The sequence below is a fragment of the Orbicella faveolata genome, unplaced genomic scaffold (assembly GCF_042242905.1).
Source record: "Orbicella faveolata isolate gen_17 unplaced genomic scaffold, um_ofav_v1 contig_2, whole genome shotgun sequence".
Taxonomy (NCBI): Eukaryota; Metazoa; Cnidaria; class Anthozoa; order Scleractinia; family Merulinidae; genus Orbicella; species Orbicella faveolata.
Genome location: NW_028301547.1, coordinates 8,517,453 through 8,545,251, shown reverse-complemented (window position 1 = coordinate 8,545,251; position 27,799 = coordinate 8,517,453). Strand labels below are relative to the sequence as shown.

The window sequence follows — 27,799 nt, the reverse complement described above, 5'->3', positions numbered from 1 at the left end:
AAGGTTGTCTCCATGACAGGCGGATGGACCGTACTTGTGGATTTGAAATTGACGCTGTTCTGAGAGTTCTTTGATATTTCCTAGTGTCACCAGCAGGACAAATACTTGCCCGGGGGGAAGACTCCCATAGAAAGAGTACGGGGGTACTCGTCGTACCTTTCAGTGGTTTAAAAAAAGTGGTTTTGGTATCTTTTAGGGTGCTCAGCCTAAAAAGTCCACTGCGGGAGCTCTCTTGCAGTACCTTTTAGGGTACGTATTGAGTCGAAAAAGACAATTTACAGGAGATAATGTGTTCTTTCAGAATTGGTACCAGCAACCCCCCCCCCCCCCTTATTATATGGGATTTCCCTCACCCGGATCGAAAGCCATCAATGGAAAACCAGTAATTTGTCCAAGACATGGAGATCTTTGAGCAAGTACTGAACTCCAATAATATGCTTGGAAACGCTGATAAAATAGTCAAACCGGATATCATTGTTTTCATTTCCTTTCTAGAAGACTTGCATCAGCTTCTGGGAAAAAAAGGGTAAGATAAATTTCTTACTTAGTTCCTGTTAGGGCATTGTGGTTTAATTCTAAGAAACTGAAACTTATTAGGAAGTGGGAGGAAGCCGTTTGGAACATACTTCAGTTTCGTTAATATCTACTGGGTTAGGACACTACCAATGGAATGAAATGCCACAGCTTACTTTGCATTTGTTAAACTGTTTATTAATTTCCTGGTTATATATCTATTTATAAAAGATTGTGTAAAGTACGTTTTCTTAAATTGAATAGGTATAACTGCAGTTTAACATGATATCCCCAGCTTTGTTGGAGACACTGGCCTGATTGTTTCCGAAGACACTGTTAAAGGGTGAAGCAGTCTGTATGATTTCCCTAGGACTATGGGTGTAGTATTGGGGTAACTGTTCTGGTTTATTCTATGCCTCAGACACATCCTTCCTTCATCCCAGAATACAATCTTACGAGTTTCCTTTCCTTTATCCTTGAACTGATTTAGAAAATCTGGAAGAATTTCCTATCTAGCAGTAAAAACATGGCCAGGGCCCTCGGAACCCAAAATTTCATTTGTTTCAAATTGCGTTTCGCAATTCAACAAGGGGAATCCAGGACTTTATTCTATAGCCCCGGAGGAAAAGAGACGAGATTTGCCGATCGCGGCTAGCTGAATACGTTTCTCAGACTTGTGAACCACAGAAATGTTTTACATCAAACCTATATCGAGGTCACTGCGATGTTGTAACTATTGGTCTAACTTTCCAGCTGCATCTTAGCTATGACGTACTCGCCCCTTATATTATTCTTTATATTGGGGACTTGGTTTTTATGTTTCAGAGAAATGTAAACCTTTTACTTTTCAAAAGCCGAGTACATTTTAAGCGTTTGACAGTTTTGTCGATAGATGTAACCTCAGAGCGATACTATATTCTGATTTTTACTTTTTTGCCGGAGAATGAAATGAGCTTTTTTCTTCAAGTCTGCTCATAAGCGCTCTTGGGGGTTAAAGGGTTAATGTAAGCTAACAGTATATGTACATGCTAAATTAAATTTAATTTCATATTTTACATCTAAACTTACTACTTCCAAGTCCTTCTATAGACTGGTTAATAATGGGGTAAATATGAGTTAAATTTATTGCGGAATTATGCGATGTTTGCAATGTCTATCACAGTTTCCAATAGATCGTGTTCACTTGACGTCATCAAAATTCTAAATTTACTATTTTTGCTTTCGCAAGACTTTTCTTTCCACATACCCTTGCCGGACACCAGTAAGACTTCCAATCAAAGCTGAGTTTTCTTTTGTTTCAGATATAGGGTTTAGAGTTTTGAAGTTTGAAACATTTAATTACGGTTACAGAAACTAATATTTTTGCCTTCTTGATTACTTTCAGACATGGTTTTCAGAAATTTAAGGTGACGACTGAAGCATTCGGTAGTGAAATCTCGGGTCACTGGCAGGAAAAAATCTAATTTCTTCTAGTAACACTGTTTGATCGCTAGCTAATACACCAATATGATGAGCCTATACAGCATGTAAGTTCTGCCATTTTCCACATGTTGTTTAACGATAACCATGGTTAAAACTGACATTAAAACGATAAAACTTGAGTGGTTTTTTTCCAGCTGAGGTATATTTCGCACAAAGTGCTCTAAAATCTCTGGTTTGCCCATGTTTTTAAAACGTGCAAAACGATCTTGAGTTTGGTGAAGACGGTGTATTTGTACAGTGTATAGTGTCATATGGTTTGATGTTAATGGCAGTTCCAGTAAAAGGCAATTTCGAAGAATTAATAACAAGTTGCAAGATTGACCGTTTTGGGACCCCTCCAAACTACGCCGGAGAAATTTCAAAACGCAACAATCACCGGTCATTTTGGATTTGTGTTTGAGGAAAACTCGAGCAGAAATATCTCATGATATTTCGTTTTCGAAAAGCTTCGTTTTCAAAATGTCTTCCGTTTTAACTACAAACTCCAGTTTGAAGAGCGTTTTTGAAAGGCTCCGTTTTCGTGACGGATTAGAGTGGACGGTAGGCCTAGCCGCAGAGATAAAGTTGCGTCTTAAAATTTCTCCGGAGTAGTGTAACCCTCGGACAATGCAACTTTTTACTACTTGGTCTGGGTAGATTTATATCAGTATGAAAACAATTCAGTTTTTTTATGCCATGTTTGTCATTTGGTAGCGTGGAACGGTCCGGTCGTCTCTGAGTTGACCCGCAGTATCTCCGATGTGAAGGTGCGGAAAACGTTGCTCCTCTTTCATCTGCAAAAATAAAACGACAGCAAGAAAAGTCGTTCACTCAAGTTCAGCGAGTGTGAACAAAAAAGGGCAACTAATCCGGTGAAAAAGTAAGAAAACAACAACAACAACAACAACAACAAAACAAAAACACCACTAGGAACAAAACAATCTAAACATTTGAAACAGCAACGTTTTGAATCAGATATTTGGGTTCAGAACGTTCTCTTATCTGTCGATCCCGTTTACTAATAAGTAAAGATTAACTAAGAGGGCGAGAACAATCGAATAAAATCAAAGGGCAGCAAAGAGAGTGAAGTTATGTTCCCTTAGAAATGAAATAATCATACTTTGTGGAAAGCGCGAAACCAAGCTTTTGGCACTGACCTTGAATCACAAAAAGGTAAACTAGTTCATTAAATTTTGATCGATGATAAAATCCAAGGGGAGCTGGTTCATACCCTGATAATGACGTGGGTGTATTATATGATTCGTTGGCCCATTTCTTGTGGAGTGGTTTTCGGTCTCCTCAAGAGAATATGATCTGGATCACGATCATAATCTTGTGGTGTCCCTCGGATATTTTGTAAATCATTACACACCTATCATGGACTACAGATCGCGTGTGTGGTACAGTCCTACGCTAATTAGTTGTGCCCTTCATGCTGAAGGGCGCTGCTGTTTGTTATTCAGCTCTTTTGCTCTGTTTGTTTGAACTAAACAATGACTAAACTGTCAATTTCAACCTCCTCACCTCTTTGTTGATCTCATAATTAGCTTTCTTACATTTGTTATGCACTAGACAAATGGAAACAACCACAGCAAATAGAAGAACTGTTCCTATGGCAACTGAGATCCACACAACTCTTGAAACGCCGAGTGACGTCGAAATGTCATCTAAAAAAGAGGTCGTACTGCAGTGAGTCATAATTTACTGACAGATTTCACAATTGTTCGGCTATGATTAGCCACTTTGCCATGGCATGTTGTACAGCTGTATATAACCAATCTCGTTGATACGAGACGCCGCTGTATCAAAGTAGAGTTAAGGCAGTTCTCAAACGAGTTATCCATATTGTATATGCTATGTTGAGTCATTTTCGGGTGTATGAAACGTTTAGCAATTTGATAAAGCTGCAAGTTAACTATCGACATCCGCTATTAGTTATACGGCATCCACAAATAATGCCAAAATAGCACTTTCAGACTCTGCATAAAAGAAATAAAATGTTTTGACATACGCTATTATCTAGGCGTAGCTCCTGAGGTTGGTAGGACTACTGGTGACTAGTGCAATGTCAAGCAAATTCTCCCAAGCAAATTCTACCAAGAAAGTAAGACGTTTATAAACCGATAGAAAGAAAAAGAGGAAGACAGAAAGAAAGAAAAAAAGAAAGAAAGAAAGAAAAAAGAGAGAGAAGAGGGACAGACAGACAGACATAGACAGACAGAAAAGCATATGAACAAACAATGAGGCCGATAGACAGAGTGACAAAAAAACAAACAAGCAAACAAACAAACAAACAAACAAACGGAGCACCAGACAAGCATCATAGTAAATAGTCGCGTAGAAAAGTCAAGAGGAACGAGATATTGTTACACAAGTATTTTCTCACACCTAGGCTGCGTGTTCGTGGACGGATTACCAGTGCTGCCTCTGTGGAAGATGTCTCCCCTAATGAATTTTCTGCAATGCATCTATACTTCGCCGGGGGTTCCTCCCTATCCTGTACACGGAGAACTAGAGAGGAGATGCTACCATTCTGGATGAGTGTTCCACTGGTTACTGTCGAGTTGTTCTTCAGCCAGCTGATTACCGGAGGTGGGAATCCAGTAGCCTCACAGGTGAAAATAACCGTGATAGCCTTATCCTCTAGGTAAATGGAAACGTCTTTTGGATGAAGCAGTATGGTTGGATTTGAAAATACTGTAGAGATAAAAAAATACGCTCTTTGATTTGCCATGTTGTAGCATCTAGATCATCTAGATCTACCAAGAAAGTAAGACGGTTATAAATCGATAGAAAGAAAAAGAGGAAGAAAGAAAGAAAAAAAAAAAGAAAGAAAAAAAGAGAAAAAGAGGGACAGACGGCCAGACGGCCAGACATAGACAGACAGAAAAGCATACGAACAAGCAGTGAGGCCGATAAACAGAGTCACAAACAAACAAACAAACAAGCAAACGGAGCACCAGACAAGCATCATAGTAAATAGTCGTATGGAAAAGTCAAGAGGAACGAAATGTTGCTACACAAGTATTTTCTCACACCTAGGCTGCGTGTTCGTGGACGGATTACCAGTGCTGCCTCTTTGGAAGATGTCTCCCCTAATGAATTTTCTGCAATACATCTATACTTCCCCGGGGGTTCCTCCCTATTCTCTACACGGAGAACTAGAGAGGAGATGCTACCATTCTTGATGAGTGTTCCACTCGTTACTGTCAAGTTGTTCTTCAGCCAGCTGATCACCGGAGGTGGGAATCCAGTAGCCTCACAGGTGAAAATAACCGCGATAGCCTTATCCGCTAGGTAAATGGAAAAGTCTTTTGGATGAAGCAGTATGGTTGGCTTTGAAAATACTGTAGAGATAAAAAATACGCTCTTTGATTTGCCATGTTGTAGCATCTAGATAATAGGTAGCTCTTTCAAAGACAAAGGCAACAAAATCGATTGTTTTTTTTTTTTTTTTTTTGTTTTTTTTTTTTTGAAAAAAGCAACCTTAGGCATAACTCCTCGTTTATATTTAATTGATCCCAAAGCTTTGGCAGTTTTACTCTACTTTCATTTGGGCAATTTGGCTGCCTTAAGAACTCGCTTATGAAACAAATTACAGGTTTGTATTCTGAGAACATGAATTTGGGGTTAATACTAGTTAGTTCGACCTAATTATGCACAAAAGTTGTTAACAAAGTGTCTTACACTTGAGACGTGTGCTAGAAGTTCTGCTCCAACCCTCTGCGTTTTCTGCCTGACACCAGTACTCTCCTTGGTCGTGTGGTTGCACATTTTTCAAAGATAGCAGGGAAATCCCATTAACTTCGGTGATGTTGCCCCTGGGTACACGCTGACCATCTTTATACCAACTGATGACAGGCTTGAGGATAGCTGTCGCTTTACAGGTTAGGTTCACTGAGCTTCCAGCGGAAACGTTCATATGGTGAGGTGGTGTGAGGGTGAATTGTGGAGGTGACGGCTCTATAATCATATTGTGAACATCATCTCAGAATACAGAAGAGAAGTAAAGGAATCTAGCTGGGAGAAGGGCTTCAATTTGTTTCAGTCAGTGCGGGAATAAGTAAAATAAAATATTTTTCCCAGCTGGAATGCCTTTTAAACATTGAGGTAACATTAATTGTCTTTCGATCTAACAATAATAGGTCAATAAGAAATACAGTTAGCATCTGCAAACAGTACTGATAGGTGCAATGGCTTTAAGTGCTTCAGGATAATCGCGTCAATTCCTTTTGTCCATCTTAACGGTACACGTAAAACATGACGCAATGTCAGGAAGAAATGTAAAATCTAGACAAGTAACATGTTAAATTCGTTTAATTGATTTTAAATTTGAACGAGCTACCCGTACTTGTTTTGGGCAATGTTACTTGGTTTTTCTAGATTTTTCTTATTTCCACCGATCTCCGCCTCGAATTATACGATCGTCCACTTCTTTTTGCATTTCTGAAATGCACAATCCCACCATGGCGATTTTTTTAGAAAAAAAAAATGGAAAAAAGAAATTATGAAAGAAAATAAGTTTAAGAAGTTGTTCACGGGCATGTCGTTAATACATTTTTTTTGCCCAAAGGAACGAGGTTAAAATATGAATTGTAAATTATATAGAGAGTGACCACAAATTTAAAATATAATTATCAGAAAAAAAAAGACCTAATCGAACTAAGAAACAAACAAAAACATACACGCAGGCCGGGGTGCTTACCGTTTAATCAATTCTCCATTCGCTTTGAAAGCAGTTCTAAGAATATCGAATGAAAATTCTGGACTATGTTTTGAGGTAGTAATTTCATCCCGCAGAGTGAGAACTACAACTGTATTGGTATTTCCTGATATTTGTTCATTTCTCACATTTCCAGTCTCTCTTCAAGATAAAACATGCGCACAGTCACTGGAAACCTAATTTTAAATAGGATGCTTTTCTCTTCAGTTGCTTTGCTAAGTTTGGAAAAAGAAGAAAAAAATGTCTGCACCATTCAAAGCTCATCCAACCGACACTCGTAAACACCCAGGAAACACTGAAATTGTTTTTAATACTTACTTTCAAAATACAGAAAGATAGTGCCAGCGGTGCAATCTAATTGATTGCGTGTCACGCAGCTATAATTTCCAGAATCTCTCTCTGTAGCGTTTTGGATGACAAAAGTACATACTTTTGAATCTTCGCTATCACCATCGCCGCCACCACAGTCCCCTAAGTAATCTTCGTTGAAAAAACGCTGTATCCAAAATGGCTGACCATAGTCATGGAAGCCCCAGTTATTCTTAGAATAATTGCTGGTACAAGTAATTGTAATGTTGTAACCAGTTGGTAGGACATCTTGGTTCGGAAATTCTACAGTGTTGATTTCCAGAGAAGGAGCGAAAGGGTCTAGAAATTAGTAAACAGATACAAATATGTGTTAAAGGATCAAATAAAACTGAAATAAAAAATATATATATGTGTGATCGGCTGGATCAGGCACACTTATCGTCAAGTTTGAGGGTCCTACAAAAGGGTGGTGGGGGGGGGGGGGGAGGAGGGGTTAGTCTCTGGCACGGTTCACGAACGGAAAAAATAGAGGGTCACGGATCACGGATATACAAATTTCTTTCCCCCGAATCGCGAAAATAAGCAAGTAAGATATTCTTTTTAATAACCTGTTCTTATTACACTTGAAAGAGTGTTTGAAGAAAGGAAAATCGTGAAAAGCTAAGTCAAGGCGGCATTTTGCAAATCGCATACACCTATGTCATTCTCGATAGACGACTCTAACCATTCGGTGGACTCGCGTCTCAAAATAACGTAGAATAGAGTGGTGAAATCACAATATCGGTTGTTAATTCAGGTTTTTCATGGGTCACGCAAAACCTTCAGGTCACGGGTCACGTAGAATAATTTCCTAAAATCACGTTTGACAGAAAATAAAATCACCTAATCACGCATCACGAGAATACCACTGCACGACCCTCAAGTTTGGATTTTGTACTGTTGTGCAATTTAAGACGGGATTGTTTGTAATTTCTCCAGTCACATATGAGTAGTATTATGAAATATTGAGCAATTTGCTCAAGGATTTACATTTGTCATTATATATATATGTCTGAATTTATGAAAACCATGTTAAAGACTTTGCACCAAAATAGTGGGCATGTTTTTGGAAAATCGGTTAGAAAATGTACATAAATATGGCCATGTCGTACCGAGAGTGCTATCTACCCCATGTACTCTTAATAGAGTCCATACCATGCCTATACAAGCCTTTGAAGTCGCTGCAAATGAATCGAACGAGCCAAACAAAGCTAAATTAGAGCTTAAGTTGATCATTTGGTTCGCCGCGGCACTAATTTAGACAGGCTTAACCTTTGCGATTTAAAATGACCTCACTATGTCTTTACTGTGTGTTAAATTAGCCAGTCACGCTAACAAGAACATGGTAAGCAGTGGAATCGGTTATTTACTTCTGTATTTCAGCCAAAAAGTAGCCGTTACGTGACATTTCATCTCAATATCTGACCGAATTCGCAAAAACATAGCCATAGAATTTGACTTGTCACTGATAATCTTGCTATAATTCTGTCCTTGAGCTAGCTTTCCACGAGGCTTATCGTAGCTCAAATAGCAGCAAATAACTCTCCTGTATGCCTTTTGTGGCCAGGAAGACTAAATTCACCGTCTTTTCGTTGAATCATGAATTGTACAATTTAATTAAGAGTGCTTTTAACATGAAATTGGAGTCTAAATCAACACGAACGTACAGATATCAAAACGGCGGCGGAGAGCCAATCTATTGCTTTCTAAAGGCCTGCATCGTCCTAAATGGACTGAACAAGAGTTTCCTACATCGAGAATCGATTGAAATTCAAACAAACTAGGCCATAGTTAGCAGTAAGCGAACACTCAACATGTTGTCGTCACGTCAATTACCGCCCGGAAGCCACCTAAATAAATTTCTTCCGCGCTAGCGAATCACAAACAGTTCTGATAGTTAGCTAAGCCGAGAACGCCTAAAATTGATAAAACAAGGAAATTCTACTCACGATCAGCGCTTCAACTCATGTTCTTCTCTCCCCTCGTGGCCATGTTTTGCTCGCAAATAGCAATGTCCCGGATGTACTTCAATTTTGTCGAGCGCGGAATGGAAAATCCAGATTTCAACAGATTTTAGCTACATCAAAGTTCAGAGCAAATGACGCCAACAGCAGCTAGAAATGTCTAGTCCATTGCACGTCTAAGCCCTAAATCGATGTGGCTAAAGAGTTTTGCTGTCTAAAGCAAGCACAACATTATCGCCACAGGGCAAACGGCCTAGTTAATTACGGGACTAAATGTGACCCGTACAGTTTACACATCTCCTCGGGCCCGCCTCACGTACGATAATGGACGACGCTTACTATCAAATCGTTAGACTTGGGCCTTCATTGGACTTAATGATGTCCTCGGGCAGACTTCCTTTAGACAGCAAATACAGAACGCTAATCGGTCGCTCCTTGTCAGAGTCACCGCGCGAACTGAATTAAGACAAGTGTAGCCTGGGCTAAACTTAACGCAGATTGAAAAGGGGGTGGGGGGGGGGGGGGGGTCGATAAATACTGAAAAAAAACCCTAAATAAATGAAACATGCGGCAAGGAGTTTCTACATTTCACGCTAGGTAAGATTTACAAGCTGCTGTCATAGCGAAAGCAGAAAAAAAGAAAAAACAAAACAAAACAAAACAAAACAAAACAAAAAACAAAACAAAACAAAACAAACAAACAAACAAATGAAAAAAACAAATAAATCAAAAAACACCTGATTCAGTCTTTAACACCGTTTTCATAAATCCAGACATAAATATATCTGCAAATTCTTTTAAGGCGGCCGAACACAGTTTTCGCGCCCGCTTTTGCTGATGCAATTCAGCGCGCGCACAAGGATTACAAAAAACAAACATGCCGTGAATAGAGCGATCGTTTTATTTACTCAACACCCGCAGTATCTGTGCTATTTTTCTCTATAATTGAACGCAGTGTATTGATGGCTTTAGTCTTTTATCACAAAGATATGTTAGAAAAGGTAACGATGCAAAGAACCCAGCAATTCTCAGCTTTTTCTTTGTTACGAAAAGAACCCAGTTAAATGCAGCGCATGCGTAGTAAGTAAAAAAATGTGATTGAAAATTTGCACTCTCGGAAATACGCCTATTTCTCGAGAACCACTCATTAGAATTTCATGAAATTTTGCATGAAAATACTTTAGGAAATAAGTAGCTGGAGTATTGAAAATAATTGAACTTTAACAAAGGAAATTCTAGATATTCCAGTGAACTTTCAACAAGGGATAGTTAAAGATCTCTCTGTTAAATTTTTAGCAAAATGGTGCTAACTTGTGAGAATCGTTACAAGCTTGTTGCATGCAAATTATATAGAAAATCTAATGACTAGATTTTCTGCAAATAAACAAAACCGATTTTAAAGGCCCTATTTATTTTTATTCATGTTGCCATGGCAACGGCACATACGTCAGCTTAACCATCAAAAAACTAAAGTTTGTGTTGTTAACTTGCTTGCTACCATTTTTGGTGACCGAGAGATCAAGGGTTTTAGAGAAAAAGGTGAATGAAACACAGGTATCAAAAACTGTGTTCAGCCACCTTAAATAGCATCCGCCTGAAGGCTGGCGCAATTTTCAATGAGTTTTCAATCATTACCCGTTGGTATGTGGTTACTTAACAATTATTCCATGAGCGCGCGTTGGATATGAGATGGTAAATAGCCAACGAGGCCCGTAGGGCCGAGTTGGCTATAACCAATCTCATATCCAACAAGCGCGAATGGAATAACTGTTTTATTAAATTTTCAACCTTCGGTTTTGCTAAATTTTTATTTAAGTTTAAGAAACGACCGGAAAGTGAGGTGACTTCCGGGCGCCAAAACTACATGATCTCATGATCACATGATAAGTGCACCGCCGTGCGAACAGTTGAATGAAAAATCAAAAGCGAAGCAAATTACCGTTGAACTGAATTTACAGTAATCCAAACTTCACGGTCTGTTTTGTACTGGTAAAAACCTTACTCCAGTGTCCTCGAGTGTTCAAAGTTCAAACTCATCGGGAAGAGTAATAATTGTGGACATTTACACCACAGTTGTAAAAATACTGGGGAAAGCTTCTCTGATCGCCATGCCGTGAAACGGAGGTTGAACTGGTGGAAAAATTATTTTCGACAAGAACTGCTCTCCCGGACTCTTGATGGGGAAATTCGTCTGGGAATGGTCTGCTCTGCTGCTGGATTTCGTTTTCCTTCCCCTGCACTGAAGTGGCACTACCAGAAGACGCATTTCCAATGAAATCACTGAGAGCGAGTGACATCTTCTGTTGTTGTTCCATCGAAGGCCGCTTGTTGTAGGACTCAACTGCCTGGTAAGACTTGTGTCCCGTTATGGACTTGATGTGCCTCGTCTCGCAATTATGGTCGGAAAGCACTGTGACAGATGTAGCTCTCAGGCAGTGGTTTGTGAGATGTGGTTCTATACCTGCTCGCTTTGACATCTCTTTCATCATGTTGTCGAGCGTAGTTGTACCAAGAGGTGCACTGGAAAACCAGATTTTGTCGGCTGCGGGATTGAACTTCTTGCTTTGACCATCTCTTGGTCTCTGAAACGGAGCATCTGACGTTGGATTGAGATGACCCAAGTAGTTCTTGAGCGTTTTCACTGGACATCTTTCAGATGCCGGGACGGAAAATATCTTCGCATCCGATTCATCCTCAGCATCTGCGAGGCCTCCCTGGTGATTTTTTGTAGCCGGCAAGGAACCAGGCTGACTTCTGTTCAGTTCGTAGTATTCAACCCCTTGTGGAGTTTTTCGTAGAGAAAGCATTGCGGGTGTCAACTGTCGCTGGTTTTCACGTCCCCGTCTTCCAAAAAAGAGGCCGAGGTAGAACCAAGCCGTCCTCTGTAACTGGGCAGGATTCAAACTGTCGGCTGGGCCGAGTTCGCCGCTCTCAAATAGTTTCTTCACCTGCTCTTTCGAGATTGCTTTTTTGTGAACGACGCCAGCTATTTTACCCGTTTTCCTTAGGTCTTTCACGAAAGCGTCCAAAACTTTATTTGCCTCAGTGAAAGCGTGGTCAGAGATTATGGAAAACGGTTTGTTATGTGGCAGCGAGCGAAGAAAACGATCAATGGCGGCTCTTATGGATTTCGTGGATGAACTCTTATAATATGTGCCATCTTTCTTCCTCGCTGACGTGTAAAAGCACTTCAAACAAACGTTCAGCTCTTCTTTTGACATTTCTTGTATTGGTTTTGAAAATGTTGTGCCACCAGGACTAGCAAGCCATTCTGTAACATTAAGGTAAATATTGTTGTTGTTGTTACGTAACCTTCATGAATGCGTAAAATCTCGACGGTCGTATTTGAAATTTTGCAACTTTTAATTGAAAATTAACGGGTACGTACCGTTAAATAATCTCATCCCGAACTTTGTGGCTTTTTTTGTTGTTTCTGGGACAGCCTTGTCCATGATTTCTTGTACTTCTTCCGTGGATAGCTCACCAAATCTGCTTTTTTCATCATTTTTTTTTTCTGTCGACGAAACTTGGCTTCCCGGGAAAAAATTTATGCTGCACGACATTTGCCGCATTCATTTCCATATAAGGTCAAACGCAGGTATAATGGCTGGTAACCGAGATCTAGTGAACCAATCAGAAAGCTATAATTGCATTATCCGAGGTTGAGAATTTAATAATTATAGTTATTTTCCTCTTGTCTTAAATATTAGCTTTATCCGTTTTTCCTTTGGAGCTGAACTATTTACCGGACAATGTTTAAAATAGGTTTTTACTACTCTCATTTCATTTAAATGATTTTATTTTTTCACCCAATAAATTTTACAGTCTTGTCGTCGGTCTTTCTACTACGAGCCGAATATGTCTAGAATTATGCATTTCAAACTACAGAATGGCGCTGTTTGAGTGGTTCAACGGAAACGTGATTATCTCTACTTACTTAAATGCTGGTTTTCCATTGCAGTGCAGCTGCTGGTGACAGGAATTCCATAAAGAACTACCAAGGAGCAACTCAGTAACAACAGACGAGCTGTTTCTTGCATCATTTGCCTGGCCTACCATGAAACACGCATCAGTGTGAAAAGCGTAGTTTAATATGAGAAATCTAGAGAAGGCGCACAATTAACATCAAGGTCAATAAGCCTTGTTTCCGAATCTTGGGTTTGCTGAAGTACCTTTTTGACTTCCACGGTCCGCTCAATCACTGATCTACGAACCATGTCTTGTCTGGTAGAAAGTAAAGGCTGCTTCTAACGTGCAACCTAAGCAACCTAGGAGGCCCCTGGCCTCCCAGGGGTTTTGGGAAACAAAGTAACATGATATTCTTTATTTCCAAGGGAACAATTAACTTGAAAGAACAAGGGATATCTCTACTATTAAAGGGAACTTCATCAGGAAACAATTGAATTTATTAATAGAAACAAGGGAGAAAGATCAGAATTTTCAAGGGATCTGAAGCCAACCTACGTGCAGCATTTTGTCTATGATAGAATTGATGTCGGTTTTTCTTACTGCGGCAAGTTTGTTTATGTCGTCAAATATATTATCCCTATATCGGCGACACTTCCCTTTTTTCGTTTCAGGGCCACTTTTTAATTATTCAAAGTGGCAAGCTACAATCATAACCAAACGTGTCTAAATGTGTCGTTTGCGCCATTAAGGCTATAAACGGTGAGCCGGCCCACCAGATAATAAACCCAATTGGAAGCAAAATTCTCTTTGAGTGGATAAGCGCCCTTCCACCTTGGGTCCAAAAAGAAAAAAGAAAAAAATTCAATTATATAACTTGAATTATTGCCATATCTCAAGTACTTCGTATCAAAAGCCTTCGACTTTGACATTTTGTTGATTTGTTCGACAAATAAATGTTTTTTGTTGCGGTAAGAACAGGTTGACGTCCGTATACTGAGCTTGTTTTGAGATTTGCATCCCGTGTTGACCTCATCAAAGCTTTGACAAAGTTGAAAATATTTTTATCTGTGGTTAGCAGATATGGCAAAAATATATTGAGCAGATATTATGTAACAAACGTGGCGCTTTTCTAAGCCGGATTTATTTTCATTTTCCAATAAAAAAAGCATTTATTTAAAATCAAATCAAGCCGAAACTTAACCCTAACCCTAAACCCAAGCTTACCTTGCTGTCCTTGTAAGCTGATGTTTTTCTGTCCTTTCTTCGTGTCGATCGTGTCCAGAACTATATTCTCTCCCGCAAAGCAACTGTTTATAAACAGAATGGCACTCATTAAGTAATTGAGATTATTATGAATAATTAATTCGAGCGTTAAATGCACATTATTCTACAAGTAGGAAGATAAATACATAAAATCACCTTTGAAAACACAGCTGCAATGAAAGTTTTTATGGAGCTTTTCGGAGATGTCTCTATCGTCTCTGGCCTGTGGAATGGGATGAAATACTCTATCACTCCCGCAATACCTCTGTAGAATAAACCGGATCAATGTTTTGTCAGGAGATGGGAAATTCGTAACTTGACCTGTCGTCATGTTTAAAGATTATTCGGTAACAAACTTCTAATATTACAGAAGCTTCACGTCAATGTTTGTTTTCCTCGGACATTTTTAATTTTCATCGACTTTAAACCTTTGTTAGAAATTCAGGCGCCCACGACAGCTAATCTTAATGTCGCAAAGGGTATTCTTGTATCTTCCGCTGACCTGTTTTTTTTCCTGTTTGTGACGTCAAATGCATAAACAGGAAGACGAACTAAAACTTCCGATACCATTTTGAAAGATAACCTTCGCAATTGCTAGGATAAACATAATCCAATATATAGGTTGCAATAATGTTAATTTTATATTTTCCTGTCAAACATCTCTAAGTTATTCAGTTACACTTTTGCTTTCAGTACTTTAACACGCAACTGGCTCTGAATTTTTTGTAATTTTTATCAAGACAGAAACTACAATTGTAGTTCATATTCCTTGAAATGGCAAAGTAATAGTCGCTTGCTCCAGAGAAAACGACCTGGTTTCTATTTTTCTGCCACTAGGTCCAAGTAATATTACTCTGTTAAACAAGTTCATTAGCTGAGCGAATTAGCATTGAATTCCGTCTGTTTGCCGAATGTTTTCCACCTGCACAGTTAATGACAATTATTTATTCAGCTGCAAATGTTACGTCTATTGAATTTTGTTGAGTCATACATTATTTTGAACGATGCTGTTATTTGTGTCCTTAATTAAAGGAGTAAAAATCTACATTAAGTCGTCTATTTTGCCACTGGAAACGAAGTATGTGTTTTTGTTATTGAACTCATCAATGATGTTACTTCAATGCTGTTGTCTTACGGGCCGGGTTGGGGGGAAGGCGGGGATGGGGGGGGGGGGGGGGAGGGGGTTTACTCCCCTGTGTGTGTCCTGCTTCCCAAAACCCTTACAGTATTTTTGAGCAAAATCTGACATTTTCGTTACCCTATTTATGACCAGGCCAAAAATTGGATACCTTATTTATGACCCTTGCGGTTGGCACAGTTGCCCTAAACCAGTAATTGTCTACTGTCATCCTGAGAGTGAGAGACTGTCAAGTGAAAGGGGCGAGAATGATCGTGATCTCGCTTTAGTAGTGGTGTGAATTTAATGTTTTGATATCTCTCAGAGCATTCACAACTGAAACCAAAACAAACAAACAAAACGAAAAACAAGCAGAACATCGCCTTGTCTTGTCTTGCACCTTGTAGCCGGGGACAGATCAAACTTCACATGCCCAAATTTTCCGAAAAGCATCTAAAATCCAACCTTCTTCCCGTCCCCCCCCCCCCCCCCATCCCCCTATCCTCCCCCGTCCCTGTACCGCCACACCGGAGACCGCTCGCTGAATGAACTTTAGAATGTATTAATATTGAGCAAAGAATTAAGATGGTGATTAAACGGTTGCTGTGCAGGAAAAAGCCCCTTAATTTGTGACTTTTACTTATAAGTGGGAATAAATAACGCGACTGACATTTCAAGCAGGAAACCACGATTTGTTTTTCAATGTGACAACAAAACTAGATTAATTGTTTTAAGCCATATTGGCATGATTGAACTATTTATCGTTGGCAGCGTACATATGACAAACTTGAAAACATTAATCAAAGCTTAAAACAAGGAAAAAAAAAATTCCATCTGGAAAAACAAAAGACTTAAAAAGACACTTTGAGGGAGGGACCTAATTGTTTGGATTGCTTGGGTGCCAATGCGTATTGATCGGGGGCATTTTAATCCTGCATCGATAATTTACATCACCGATTTCATCGTATACTGTATAGCACTTGGAGCAGTATATTTGATGATCATCGCGAATATAACAACGAAAAATGACCAGTTTCAGTGTTGCTAAGAGAGCTAGCATATCGTTTACCCGTACTTTGATTCGTCAAATCGTTCCAGGTGAGTCATAAGGGAGTTTTAGCAATGTCGACGGCGGCGCCAAGGACGACGCCTTGTAAAAAAAGAACAGTATTTATATTTTACCCTCGAATGCCCCAACTGTGTACTAGATCTGTTCAGTACGCATATTGGTCTAAAACTCTGCTCAGGCTAAATATGTAATGACAGCGTTCAAATCAAAAGGAAGACACGAAAAATCAGCCATTGCGGTTCACGTTCTCCAAAATACGTTCACGTTGTTGCTTTGCAGAGGACGGCAAACACACGTGCAGAACAATGGTTCTGCTCATTAAACCTTTTGTTTGGTGACGTTCTCGTTGCCGTCGCCGTCGTGGTTTGCTAAAACTCCAGATATCTACTGCAGTCAGTTAATGGGATAGTGTGGATTATAGGGGCAATGATTTGGTTCAGTTGTTTCAAGTATTTCGCGAGCAAGTTTATTTAAACAAAACACAACAGTAGCAACGGTGACCAATATAACTTATCATGACTGCGGCCTCTCTTTTGAAAGCAGAACGCCGCGACAAAAGAGCAAAAAATTCACACAATCTTTCTGATTCTGTATCATTAAGATACTTGGCAAAGAATTTTACTGATTGGGAGGTGAATGAGGTATACAAATATACGCTCCGATCATGAAGTTGTTAAGAGTGACAATAAATTATGCGGCTAAGCAGTTGGATTCGTCGCCCACCCGGGAAGGCAACTGTACTCACGTAAAGAGCAAACTAGGCTTAATCGACAAAATATATGGCGGTTAACATAAATACTTTTGAATTTAGCTTACCTGTATGATCCGACACCGGATCCAAGACGAAGACAAATAAAATTTCGCTGCATTTGTCATACATCTGCGACCACATCACGAAATCAATTCTCAGCTTTGCCTGTATACACTAATTAATGCTTTCTCGCCGAAAACAACTTTAAAGCATGCCAGAATGGCGACATGACGACATGGCACTGCGAGAGAAAGTCAATGTGGGCTACGGGTGTTTGTAAGGCAACCTTACTAGCATTGAGAGCTAACCACTGTCGATTCAGTGATATTTAGGCTTTAACCTGCAAGCTATTTAGGCTAACCGGAGCGCTATTTGTGCTAATCGAGGTGCCATTTCACCACTTCGCCATTTCGTGTTTTAAGCGCGCCTAAGCAATATAGGTAAGCGGAAGTTTCTAAGCTTCTTGGAAAGATAGGAAATACGAAAGGAAACGAACGATGGAATAATTATCTCCAGTACTTCTAGTTCCCCAGCTGTGTGTCAGTCAATTCAGCTATGACAATTACCATTCTGCCGGCCCTTCCAGTGAAGCTCGCTGGAAGTTAAGATGGCCAAAAATGCTGACAGCTATACAGTTTATTTTCAGAATTGTCTAGACATTGCAGTATTGATCGCCGATATGTGATGTTGGATCAAGGCTTTGCTGATATATACAGCACATAGGAACAGCTACCTATATAAGTACAGTATGCATGTCTGTCATAACACAATGAATAGATCAATAGGGGCGTGTTTAAAACATAAAATGGCGACATGACGATTTGGCACTGCGAGTGAGAGTCAATGTGGGCTACGGGTGTCTTTAAGGGCAACCTTACTATTATTGAGAGTTAACCACTGTCGAGTCGGTGATATCTAGGCTAACCTACGCTCTATTTAGGCTAATCGAAGTGCCACCTCGCCATTTAGTATTTTAAACACGCCCGAGGAATAGCATGTTAACGGTTGGCAGTGTCATCGATGACCAGCAACTTGAGTTCGCACAGCAATTTTGTTTCCGTAGTGTGACAATGGGAAAAATTTGACCCTTAGTTGCCGACCTTTATTTATATAGCAAAGAATAATGTTAAGGAATGGTTATCGAACTTGTATCGATGTACAATCTGGGGTAGTGGAAGTTCTTAGCTTCTTGGAAAGACAGGAAATACGGAAGGAAACAGACGATGGAATATAAATTATATCTCCAGCTGTCTGTCAATCAGTTGAGTTATAGAAACGTTAGTGGGCAAGGGAAATTGTTCGATATATCATGAATGGGGGAGTGATGTAATTAGGCTGATGTAGATATGGCTGGCGTCTTTCCCGAGAAAATGGAATTCAGTAAGAATGATATTAAAAATAGTTTAATGGGATAACAGAATGAATAATATTTTTGAGACCTTAATCTGCGTTCGTCTGATGTAAAATGCGTCTCCTCTGGCGAGGGTAATCTTTAGCCAGCCAGATCACAGAAACAGTAACTGAGACCGCTTTAAGTTTTACTACATGTAAACGCTGAATTGGTTATAGCGCGCTTCTATCAACTTCCTGCCATATTGGCTTTTGTGAACCATTTCCTGTTTCAAACTCTGGGAGGTCTGTGAAATATATACCAGTAATACCACCAAGTTCCTAATGAGCAAAAATACAAAAACAAAAACAAACAAACAAACAAACAAAAACAAAAACAAAAAAACAAAACAAAACAAGAAAGAGAGAGAGAGAGAGAGAGACAGAGTGAGAGTGAGAGAGAGAGAGAGAGAGAGAGAGAGAGAGAGAGAGAGACAAAAATAGCAAAAAAGAAAAAAACAAAACAAAACAAAGCAAAACAAAACAAAAGATAGAAAGAAAGAAAGAAAGAAACAAACAAACAAACAAACAAGCAAGCGCGTTTTAAAGATATTTTAACTGTGGTAAAAGTAATGTGTTCATGGTAATAGATGTTCAACAGTTCCTACTCCAATTTTAAAAATTAGAGCGCCTATTTTGTTTGTAATTATGCCTGATAAATCTGTCAACAAGTAACGTAAAATAAGTGCAACCCCCAGTTTCGAAAAATTGCCAAATTTTTGCGGATTGCCAAAATTCCGCCAATGTTAAAAAAAGCCTAAGTGCTGTCTCTGAGGCTTCCAAATTTTGGCAAAGCAAGCAACTTTGTTTTTTAATCATTGAGCTGTCATATTCTTAAAACATGTCTGGATAAAATTACGGCGGAAAAATAACTTAATTTACAAGTGAATAGATGAAATATTATATAATTGAAATGCGGAGAAAGATACTAAGCCTGAAAACAATTCAGATTTTAACAGGATTCAAACCAATGCCCTGCTTAAGTTGTGTATAACTGCCGTGCTCAATCATGTTTTATGCTTGACGTTTTGATCGGCTAGTCCAGTTTGGCGCGGCGATATCGATAGCGGGCCAAATTTTTTTCAACTTGGTCCATCTGACTCCTTTTTGCAGATATTCATGAATGGATGAGAGCCGCTATTATTTACCCTTCTAGTCTTCAATTGCCGTGGCAAATTTAATTAATACAGCCTATACCCAAGTATGATGTATCATTTGAAAGCTATTGATCTGTTTCAGGTTGCAAAAATCGCATAAACAACCACTAAGAAACTGATAGCTTTGACAAACGATGGTTTGAATAGAAAGATACAAAATCTTCATAAACATACCTCTTAACTATCTATCTTATTTATCAGCTCTCCATGAGTAAGTTAATGAACAATACACTAGAGGCTGCATGATCATTGTGGAAAAAAGTTCCAAAACCTCCAGACCTCCAGGGGTGGTAAACTATACCAAGCGCGCGGGGAGGGGGGGGGGGGGGGAGGGGGAGGAAGGGGTATCACAATTTTATGCTTTCTCAGAATAAATAAATCTTTACAAGATCATTTTGCTGCGAACATTGCATCAAAATCGGCCAGATTTAAGCCAGACACTGACGTCACAAGCACATAAGTGCTCTACTGTGGCGTTTAATTTTGTAATTTTGTCTCGTACCCTCGGTGTGGTTACTGGCAGTAATATCGCGAACAAATGACCTCAGAGAGACAACTCTCCTTCGATCGCAAATATGAAAGCCAGCGCAAATAATGTAAGCGGCAGCCACTCAAACGAAAAAAGTTAGACAGTTTGTGACCAACGATTATGTCCATCAAAAAAATATGTTGGTATTTCGATGTAACCACTGCCAAAATTTGAAATTGGCCAAAAATTTGAAAACATTTGAGATCGCTTAAGTGAGACCCGGTCCTTGCCTCTAGAATATGTCAACAGGAACATTAAATGACAATGAGAAAGGTGACATCGTGGGTATCTCTAAGCTGCTGGATGTGTCAAATGAATATCAGCAAGTTTCCAGTACTTGATCGAAATTCTAAAATAACTTATTTATTTCACAGTGCGACATTTGACGATTGCGTCCAAGGAATCAAAGAAGGTGCATGTGACCTTCGGTGACTCCAAGCGCATCATGAGCTACGAGAAAGGCGTGGAAGTCAAGGAATTGCGTTCACTTTTCCTCTCGGAGTTCTCTGATGTGTTGGCAGATGATATCTCACCAGCGAATGTCAAATTCCAAGTACTTGATGAAACCTTTAAAGATTACGTAGACCTTGGAAACAACCAACAACTAGAGGAAAATGCCCAAATAAAGGCGATAACTTTTGCAACAAAAGAAAAACAGGTGAGTTATTTGGCGATAAATAGCGCTTAGCAACTTGATGTCTTAGGGCCCCTCATGTAAGGCCTCAATCAAGAGCAGTCTCATGCATTTAGGATACGGCTGATAATCCATGCATGTCGACATTTTAACTGGCTCGGGTGTACGGTGTCTGAAACCCCTCCCAAAGAGTTTTCCTCAGGATTTTGAAATAGGAGATTTTATCTGTGTATGCTGAAACAAAGATTTTGATGTGTCAGCTGTTTATCTGTCATTTGACATTAAGATGCCAGCCAATTTTTGGCTTTTTTGACTAAATTCTTATTTTTCTTAAGTTTTCTCTTGCTTCAATGCGGGGATGGGTTAATCATCCGTCAGTTTGCGCTATTTTCTAATGAAGGCCAAGATCCATAGTGGCTAATTTAATGACGTCACATGACGTCATGGCCAACACAAAATAGGCCTTTTTTAGAGCAAACCGAGGGCTATCTATTAAAAGCAAAATTATTTTGATATACCTCCCTCTTCCGGCAAACAGCCCCTCCCCTCTCTCTTAGATATGCCACGTTAGGAAGAATTGGTTGCCGTGTATATCTGTCAGATTAGCCTCTATCAGGCATTCGATTAGTTTGAGAATACATACATACATACATACATACATACATACATACATACATACATACATACATACATACATACATACATACATACATACATACATACATACATACATACATACATACATACATACATACATACTTTATTGGCTCGTCCCCACGGGGCTTTTCAGAGTCAATGTTACATTACAAAATTTAAAAACGCAGAAAGCCAAACACATAACAATGATAACTTAAAAAGAAGACAAATGTTGAATAAAAATTAAATAAAACCATCATCAAGAAGCTTACGCCTGAGCAGGCACTTGAAATCCATCACGGATGGACAAAGTTTAAGTTCAGGCTGCAACTCATTCCACAGAGAGGTCGCTCTATATTGAAAAGTCCTTTGACCGCTAGCAGTGCGGAAGAATGGTATGTTCAAAAGTTGAGAGTTCCTGGTAGTCCTTGTCGAGACGGCGGATCTTCTGACGAGCTTAGATGTCAAATAATCTGGTGCACATCCCGTCATGCACTTGAAAACCAGAACAGCAAAACGGAAATAAAGTTGTTGCCTGACTGGTAGCCAGCGCAAGTCTTTTAGCAAAGAAGTTATGTGATCGAATTTTTTAGCGACGCACAAAATGCGACAAGCGAAATTCTGAACTGCTTGGAGCTTGTCCAAATTAGCTTGAGTAGTATTGCTCCAAACAGAAGAGCAATAGAATAATTTACTAAAAACTAGGGCATTTAAAATAATAATCAAGGCGTGTTTATCAAAAATATGCTTAACGTGATTAATTTGGCCTAATCGTGACATACATGAGGATACAATGGAAACAATATGGTCATTAAAGGTTAAATTAGAGTCCAGTGTGACTCCAAGGTCTCTTGCAGCCTTGACGGCTCGAGCTCCTTCCCCAATAGAAATAGCTTAAAGTCAATAACCTTAGCAGTCAATTGCCGGCTGCCGAATATGACCAGTTTCGTTTTATCTGGGTTAAGTAAAAGCTGATTATTAAAGCACCAATTCCGAATACTTAGCAAGTCCTTATTCATCTTTGCTATCGCTTCGTTCTGATCGTGGAGTTGAAATGACACGAGCAGTTTGGTATCGTCAACGTAACACTGCGACGAACAATTTTCTCAAACAGAAGGGAGGTCATTAACACAGATGTTAAAGAGTAATGGACCAAGGATGTTCCCTTGTGGAACGCCAGAGCTAACAGGTAGTTTGGTTGACAAAGTTGCATTTATTCGCACAGCTTGACTAGCTTGGTATCGCGAGGTTAAGTAACTGCCGAACCATTCTGTCGCAGATCTGGACTCACCAATGTCCTGTAACTTAGCGAGATGTATTCGATGATCAATACTGTCGAAAGCTTTAGTTAAATCAAGAAGGACAACTGCAGTTAGTTTCTTTTGGTCAGTGGCATTTAGGATTCGTCGGTTGTTTGAATGACAGACGTTTCCGTTGAATGCCACTGTTTATTTCCGCTTTGTTTGGATGATAAACGGCATCTCGAGAGCAGATAAGACGTAAACTGATCGTGAGCGACGCGCTCACAGACTTTAGAAAGGACAGGGAGTAGTGAAATCGGTCTGTTATTGTTCGGAATGTCGTGATCTCCAACCTTGGGTATCGGGGTCACTTCAGCTGTTTTCCAGGCCAAAGGGAACGAGTCAAACTCAAAGGTAGCGTTAATAATAGACGTTAACGATGGCAAAATAGCAGATAAACAATCTTTAATGACACGGATTGGAATTTTATCGATCCCAGGGGCTTTACTACTCGCCATGGAAGTGATTACTTTTTGTATTTGTTCGCACTTCAACGCATTGAAGGTGAACTGCTCTGGCAATGGGTAGATTCTCGGAATACATGAACATTGATTAAGAGTGTAATTCGAGTCCTCTGCCAATTTAGCAATTCTATTGATGGTACTCTTTCGCACACAGGAAAAGAAATTATCGAACTCATATCAGAATAACAACAACAAAGAGAGAACAACAACAACAACAACAAAGTGAGAGCTATCCACGAAAAAAAAAAACAAAAAAAAAACTAGAAGCTGGCTACAGGCAAGTGTCAGATCAGATGTGGGGTAAACTCTCGGAACACAATTTACAATGGATTTAAGGACAACACGTTACAGTTTAAAGAACTATTACCGTAAAAGATCTTAGAAAATCCCTCTAAGTGTTTTGAAGAAACGTTGCGATGCAATACTTTGTGCCTTACTTGTAAATTTGCAGGAACACAGGTATAGGTCTGAAGAGGCTGGCTGGTGGTGGCACAATGTGATTTTCTGGACCCAGCTAACGAATGCACGTCCTTTGGATTTTATCGTAAAAAATCTTAGAAAATCCCTCTAGGTGGTTCGAAGAGGCGTTGAAATACGTTGCTTTGTGTCTTATATACTTGTGAAATTGCAGGTACACAGCAATTGCCATGCAGAGGATGGCTCTTCTCATTTCCATCCATGTCACATTGTGATTCCTTGGTATCTGGTAACGGAATCACAGGGACCAACTCCTCCTGATTTGAAACCTCACACCATCAAGAAAGATGTCCCTTATCGCTTCTGGAACCCTGTCAGTAACGGCTTGATGCAGAAAGTTGGCCAGCAAGTAACTTGCAGTGGTGGCTTTCCTAGCAGCGATAGTGAGTAAATTTTTTGGAACACTCAGTTTTGCGCTGAGAAGCTGCGAGAACGGAGCTGAGACCAGGTAGCATTAACAAAACCCGATCTGGCCTACTGAGCAAATAAATTCATCCTGCATAACATTGATAGTATTGCTCCCGGGGATCAGTGCTCGGGTATCTTTAGAAGTTTAAAGAAAATTCAGTCTTTCTTTCGCTTTGTTTCACTCTTCAGTTAGTCCAACACCTTTTCTTTTCGCCTTTTATACTCGGCTTGTACCCCTACAAGTAAGTTCTCTAGCTCTGGGCCGGGTTGCTCGAAGGCGGGTTAACGCAAACCCGAGATTAAAAGTTAACCGAACAGTTGATTTATCTTGTATATATGTTTATGACTGCTTAGCCTTTGTATAGATTGAGATTACTCAAACTCAGAACTGAAGGAAAAACAATAGAAACAGAAAACCTTACCGAAAAGTTACAAAGCTAAAATCAAAACTCTCGCTAATCCTGGGTGAGCTTAAGGCGGAATTACAGTGATATGTTTGTCAATTTTGGTTAAATTCGTAGGAATTTTAATTTTAAACTCAAAGCACTCTTAAAACCCCAGTGGTTATTTCCCTGGTTTTTTTTCTCTCTTCTTTACTTTTTCTGGTGAAGATTAAAGCTGGCTTATACCATAGCTGTAAGTTGCCATCAAACTCTTGGTGCTCTTGCAAGAGAACTAGGAAACCAGAGCCACCATCTTGATCCTGTTTTTGTAGAACACTTGGAGCATGTGTACGTCCGCTTTTGAAAAGTTGTCTGGCAGGACACACTCAAAACCCAAATAAATCTGTCAATTCCTCGGTTTGATACGATGCCCTAAGCAAAGGTGGTTCGGATGAAAGCATGTAGAAATGACAGCGATCTTTACAACATTGCATTTCTGCTCTGGTGCAAAAGCCAAGCACAGGGTCATGGAACTCTCTGGGATAAAAAAAAAGGGAGAGGGGGGGGGGGGGGGAGTGCAAACTATGTAAGCCAGTCAGAAAAGAGACATTCAACAAGTAAAGAAAGCTGAAAAAAGATCATCGGAACTATTCAAAAGGAAAACGCGAGCTACAAAGAGGGTTGCTGTGACGATTCAGGAAACTTGTATTCAGGGAGAAGGGATCGCATATGAGGCTGGGGCCTTCTAATGCTACAAATGGACATGTTAATGACTCACATATCACAGTTTTGTTTTTATTTATTTCTTAAGACAGCATCTTATCAGAAACTTCAGTGTTTTTAATGATGTTGACGAAAACACTTCGTGCTTTAACTTTTGAAACTTTTAACTTGAATTCCTCATGATGTCTTTCATGACAAGGGAACTACCCTTGTTAATATTTGCAAGAGGTTTTGAGCTACTTACCTAATTTTTTCACCTGATGTTTCTTGTATTTATGTCTGCGCGACAAAAGATTTACTTTTTGGCCAACCTAAACTAATTATGAATTGTAAAAAATACACCTGAACTTCAAGTTTTTGTGTTACCATTGCAACATGATTGACAGTGTTTGAATTCTAAGTCACTCATCCTACATTTTTGCCATATATAAACATACTGGAAGTGATTGTTTTTCAGTTAGTCTTAATGCATTCTCCTATGAAATTGGGGCAGCAGAGTACTGTGATGTGCAGTACTATAAGTATTCTGTCAATTATTACTAGGAGAATGATTGACAGGTGAGCAACTGATGCATTCTCAGAGACCTTAAGCTGTCATTGTTCTGGGCCAGTGTTCTTTATTTTGTTTTAGTGAATTATATTTGGTTGATCTGACATCGTTCATTGAGCTCAAATTGTAAGAAAATCTGACTGTTTGACATTGAACAGCCCGGCCTGATTTACATCCAACAACACCTAAGTTATGTCTATAACTTGAAACACTAAAAAATTAAATATGGAAAATATCATGCATTTTCTTTCAGCGATGATACAAGCAAAATCGGTAGGGGATAATGAGTTTCATTTAGTGTACAATGGCGACGGACCAGAAGACGGTTATCTCTACATAACTTCAAAGGGGGAAGGTCAAGAAGTCATTGTCAGCGTAAGTAATTATAATTTAAAAAAAGTCGTTTCACTTGAGGCGACGACGATTAGGAAAAGTCTTGTTGCTCTACTATTGAACCAGGGTACTGTAATCTGGCTTGCTCCGTGCATCTCTTCCCCCAGTGAGATAAAGTTTGAGACGTCACAACTCCCAAGATTTTTTTAGTGGAGTTAGAACCGATAACGTTGCTTCTGTGCACCTTAACCGAACTTGAAAACGTTTATAAGAATTTACTTTAAGCCCTTAATTTTAAGAAAGACCAAAAGACCAAATTTGTTCTAACAATTCATCCGTTTTGCAATAAAGATGCGTATGACATGCAGGACATGGATAGTACATGATTTTGACATGTCTGGGGTTAGAACTTTTATTTCGTTTTTTGTCCTTGCTCAGTATTTTGCTCTTTTCATGTTTCATGGGTGATGACCTCTTACTCATTAAGCTTGTAATATTTTTGTTATTGTTTTTTCTTTCATTTTAGTCGACCCCAACAAGCGGTTCCATTTTTGTACCCGACTATTACTGGGGCCAGACAATGTTCAGAAGCAAACCCTATTCCACGCTGTATCTGGGAAGTGACGGCAATAGGAATGCAACGCTAGTAACAATGGACGATTCTCATTATCCAAATCCACAGGCTTTGTTCATTGTCAATAAGTATAAGCTCACTACACCATGACCAATCCATATGGAAAAGTAATGGATGAAGTAAGGTTGAGGGCTTTCCGGTGATCATGCATGGCATGTTAAGTTTTAAAAAAATCGCAAAGCGAGGTTAATAGATGTAGTTGTCTGAGTTGATTACCTGTACATGTTCTAGCTTTTGATGCAAATTAAATGCCTTTGAAAAATGTAATAGCGTATAAGTTGACTTTGATAGTGCAAGAAGTAGAAGAATCTTTGAGAGTAAAATGACTATTATTCAAGACAAGTAAAACGACTTGTCATATTTGAGAGTGCAATGACTCTTTCAGTTTGAGTTTTTTTTTGTTTGTTTGTGCTATACCATGTTCACACTACCTAAACTAGTTTCAGAAACTAAATCCAGCTTAGGTTTTTTAAATTTGTCAATTATGCTTTGCAGTCATTTTAAGAAGACAAATTTCAAACCACCTTTCTACCATATTTTACTCAAACACGTTATCGCCTTGTTAAGTTGTGGGGTGGCAGTGTGAATATAATGTTTTGATATCCCTTAGAGCATTCAGAACTGAACTCAAATATTTCTAGCCAATAACAAAAAAAACAAAAACAAAAACAAAAACAAATCAACAAACAAACAAGACAAGAAGCAGAAAACACCGTGGTGCTTTGGTAGCTGGGTAGATGAAAGAGTTTGATGACTAGGTCTCTTAACTTGTAAGGGCAAATAAAACTGCGGTAAGCCCAAATTTTCCGCAAAGGATCTAAAATCCAACCAATATTTCGGTCTCCAACCCCTCCACCCCCTCCTCCGCCACACTCCTCCGTCCCTGTGCCGCCACGCTATGCCGGAGAGAGAGAATGTATGGATATTGAATCAATATGGTGATTAATATTTGTTGTGCAGGAAAAAGCCCCCCAAAGTGGGACTTCTACTTATAATTTGACAGAAATAACGCAAGCATGAGGATGGCTCTTTAAATTTTTAGTTCAGAAGAAGGAAATTATGA

The 27,799-nt window shown here is 39.3% G+C and overlaps 2 protein-coding genes across 6 annotated transcripts; one reads left to right on the top strand and one right to left on the bottom strand.

Annotated features, from left to right (window-relative positions):
- Nucleotides 1–689: 689 nt before the first annotated feature.
- On the bottom strand, nucleotides 690–17,523 carry LOC110043886 (peroxidasin-like). Of its 4 annotated transcripts, none has more exons than XM_020749389.2 (10): nucleotides 17,184–17,523; nucleotides 14,338–14,446; nucleotides 14,143–14,225; nucleotides 12,947–13,061; nucleotides 7,016–7,345; nucleotides 5,662–5,937; nucleotides 5,013–5,321; nucleotides 4,363–4,671; nucleotides 3,499–3,641; nucleotides 690–2,768 (listed from the first exon to the last, which is right to left on the bottom strand). In XM_020749389.2, exons 4-10 carry the CDS (start codon nucleotides 13,050–13,052, stop codon nucleotides 2,664–2,666), a joined length of 1,578 nt encoding a protein of 525 aa, XP_020605048.2. In that variant the 5' UTR covers nucleotides 13,053–13,061; nucleotides 14,143–14,225; nucleotides 14,338–14,446; nucleotides 17,184–17,523; the 3' UTR covers nucleotides 690–2,663. The 4 variants fall into 4 exon arrangements, with proteins under 4 accessions (XP_020605048.2, XP_089146570.1, XP_020605047.2 ...); XM_089290444.1 differs by having other exon boundaries at nucleotides 14,338–14,404; XM_020749388.2 differs by lacking the exons at nucleotides 14,143–14,225; nucleotides 14,338–14,446; nucleotides 17,184–17,523 and adding an exon at nucleotides 13,182–14,114.
- On the top strand, nucleotides 16,097–27,003 carry LOC110043887 (uncharacterized). 2 transcript variants are annotated; one of them, XM_020749394.2, is made up of 5 exons: nucleotides 16,097–16,396; nucleotides 20,568–20,851; nucleotides 23,860–24,088; nucleotides 26,023–26,144; nucleotides 26,629–27,003. In XM_020749394.2, the coding sequence occupies exons 1-5, from the start codon at nucleotides 16,324–16,326 to the stop codon at nucleotides 26,824–26,826; spliced, it is 906 nt and encodes a 301-aa protein (XP_020605053.1). In that variant the 5' UTR covers nucleotides 16,097–16,323; the 3' UTR covers nucleotides 26,827–27,003. The 2 variants fall into 2 exon arrangements, with proteins under 2 accessions (XP_020605053.1, XP_089146578.1); XM_089290452.1 differs by lacking the exon at nucleotides 16,097–16,396 and adding an exon at nucleotides 17,733–17,859.
- The last annotated feature ends 796 nt before the right edge of the window (nucleotides 27,004–27,799 follow it).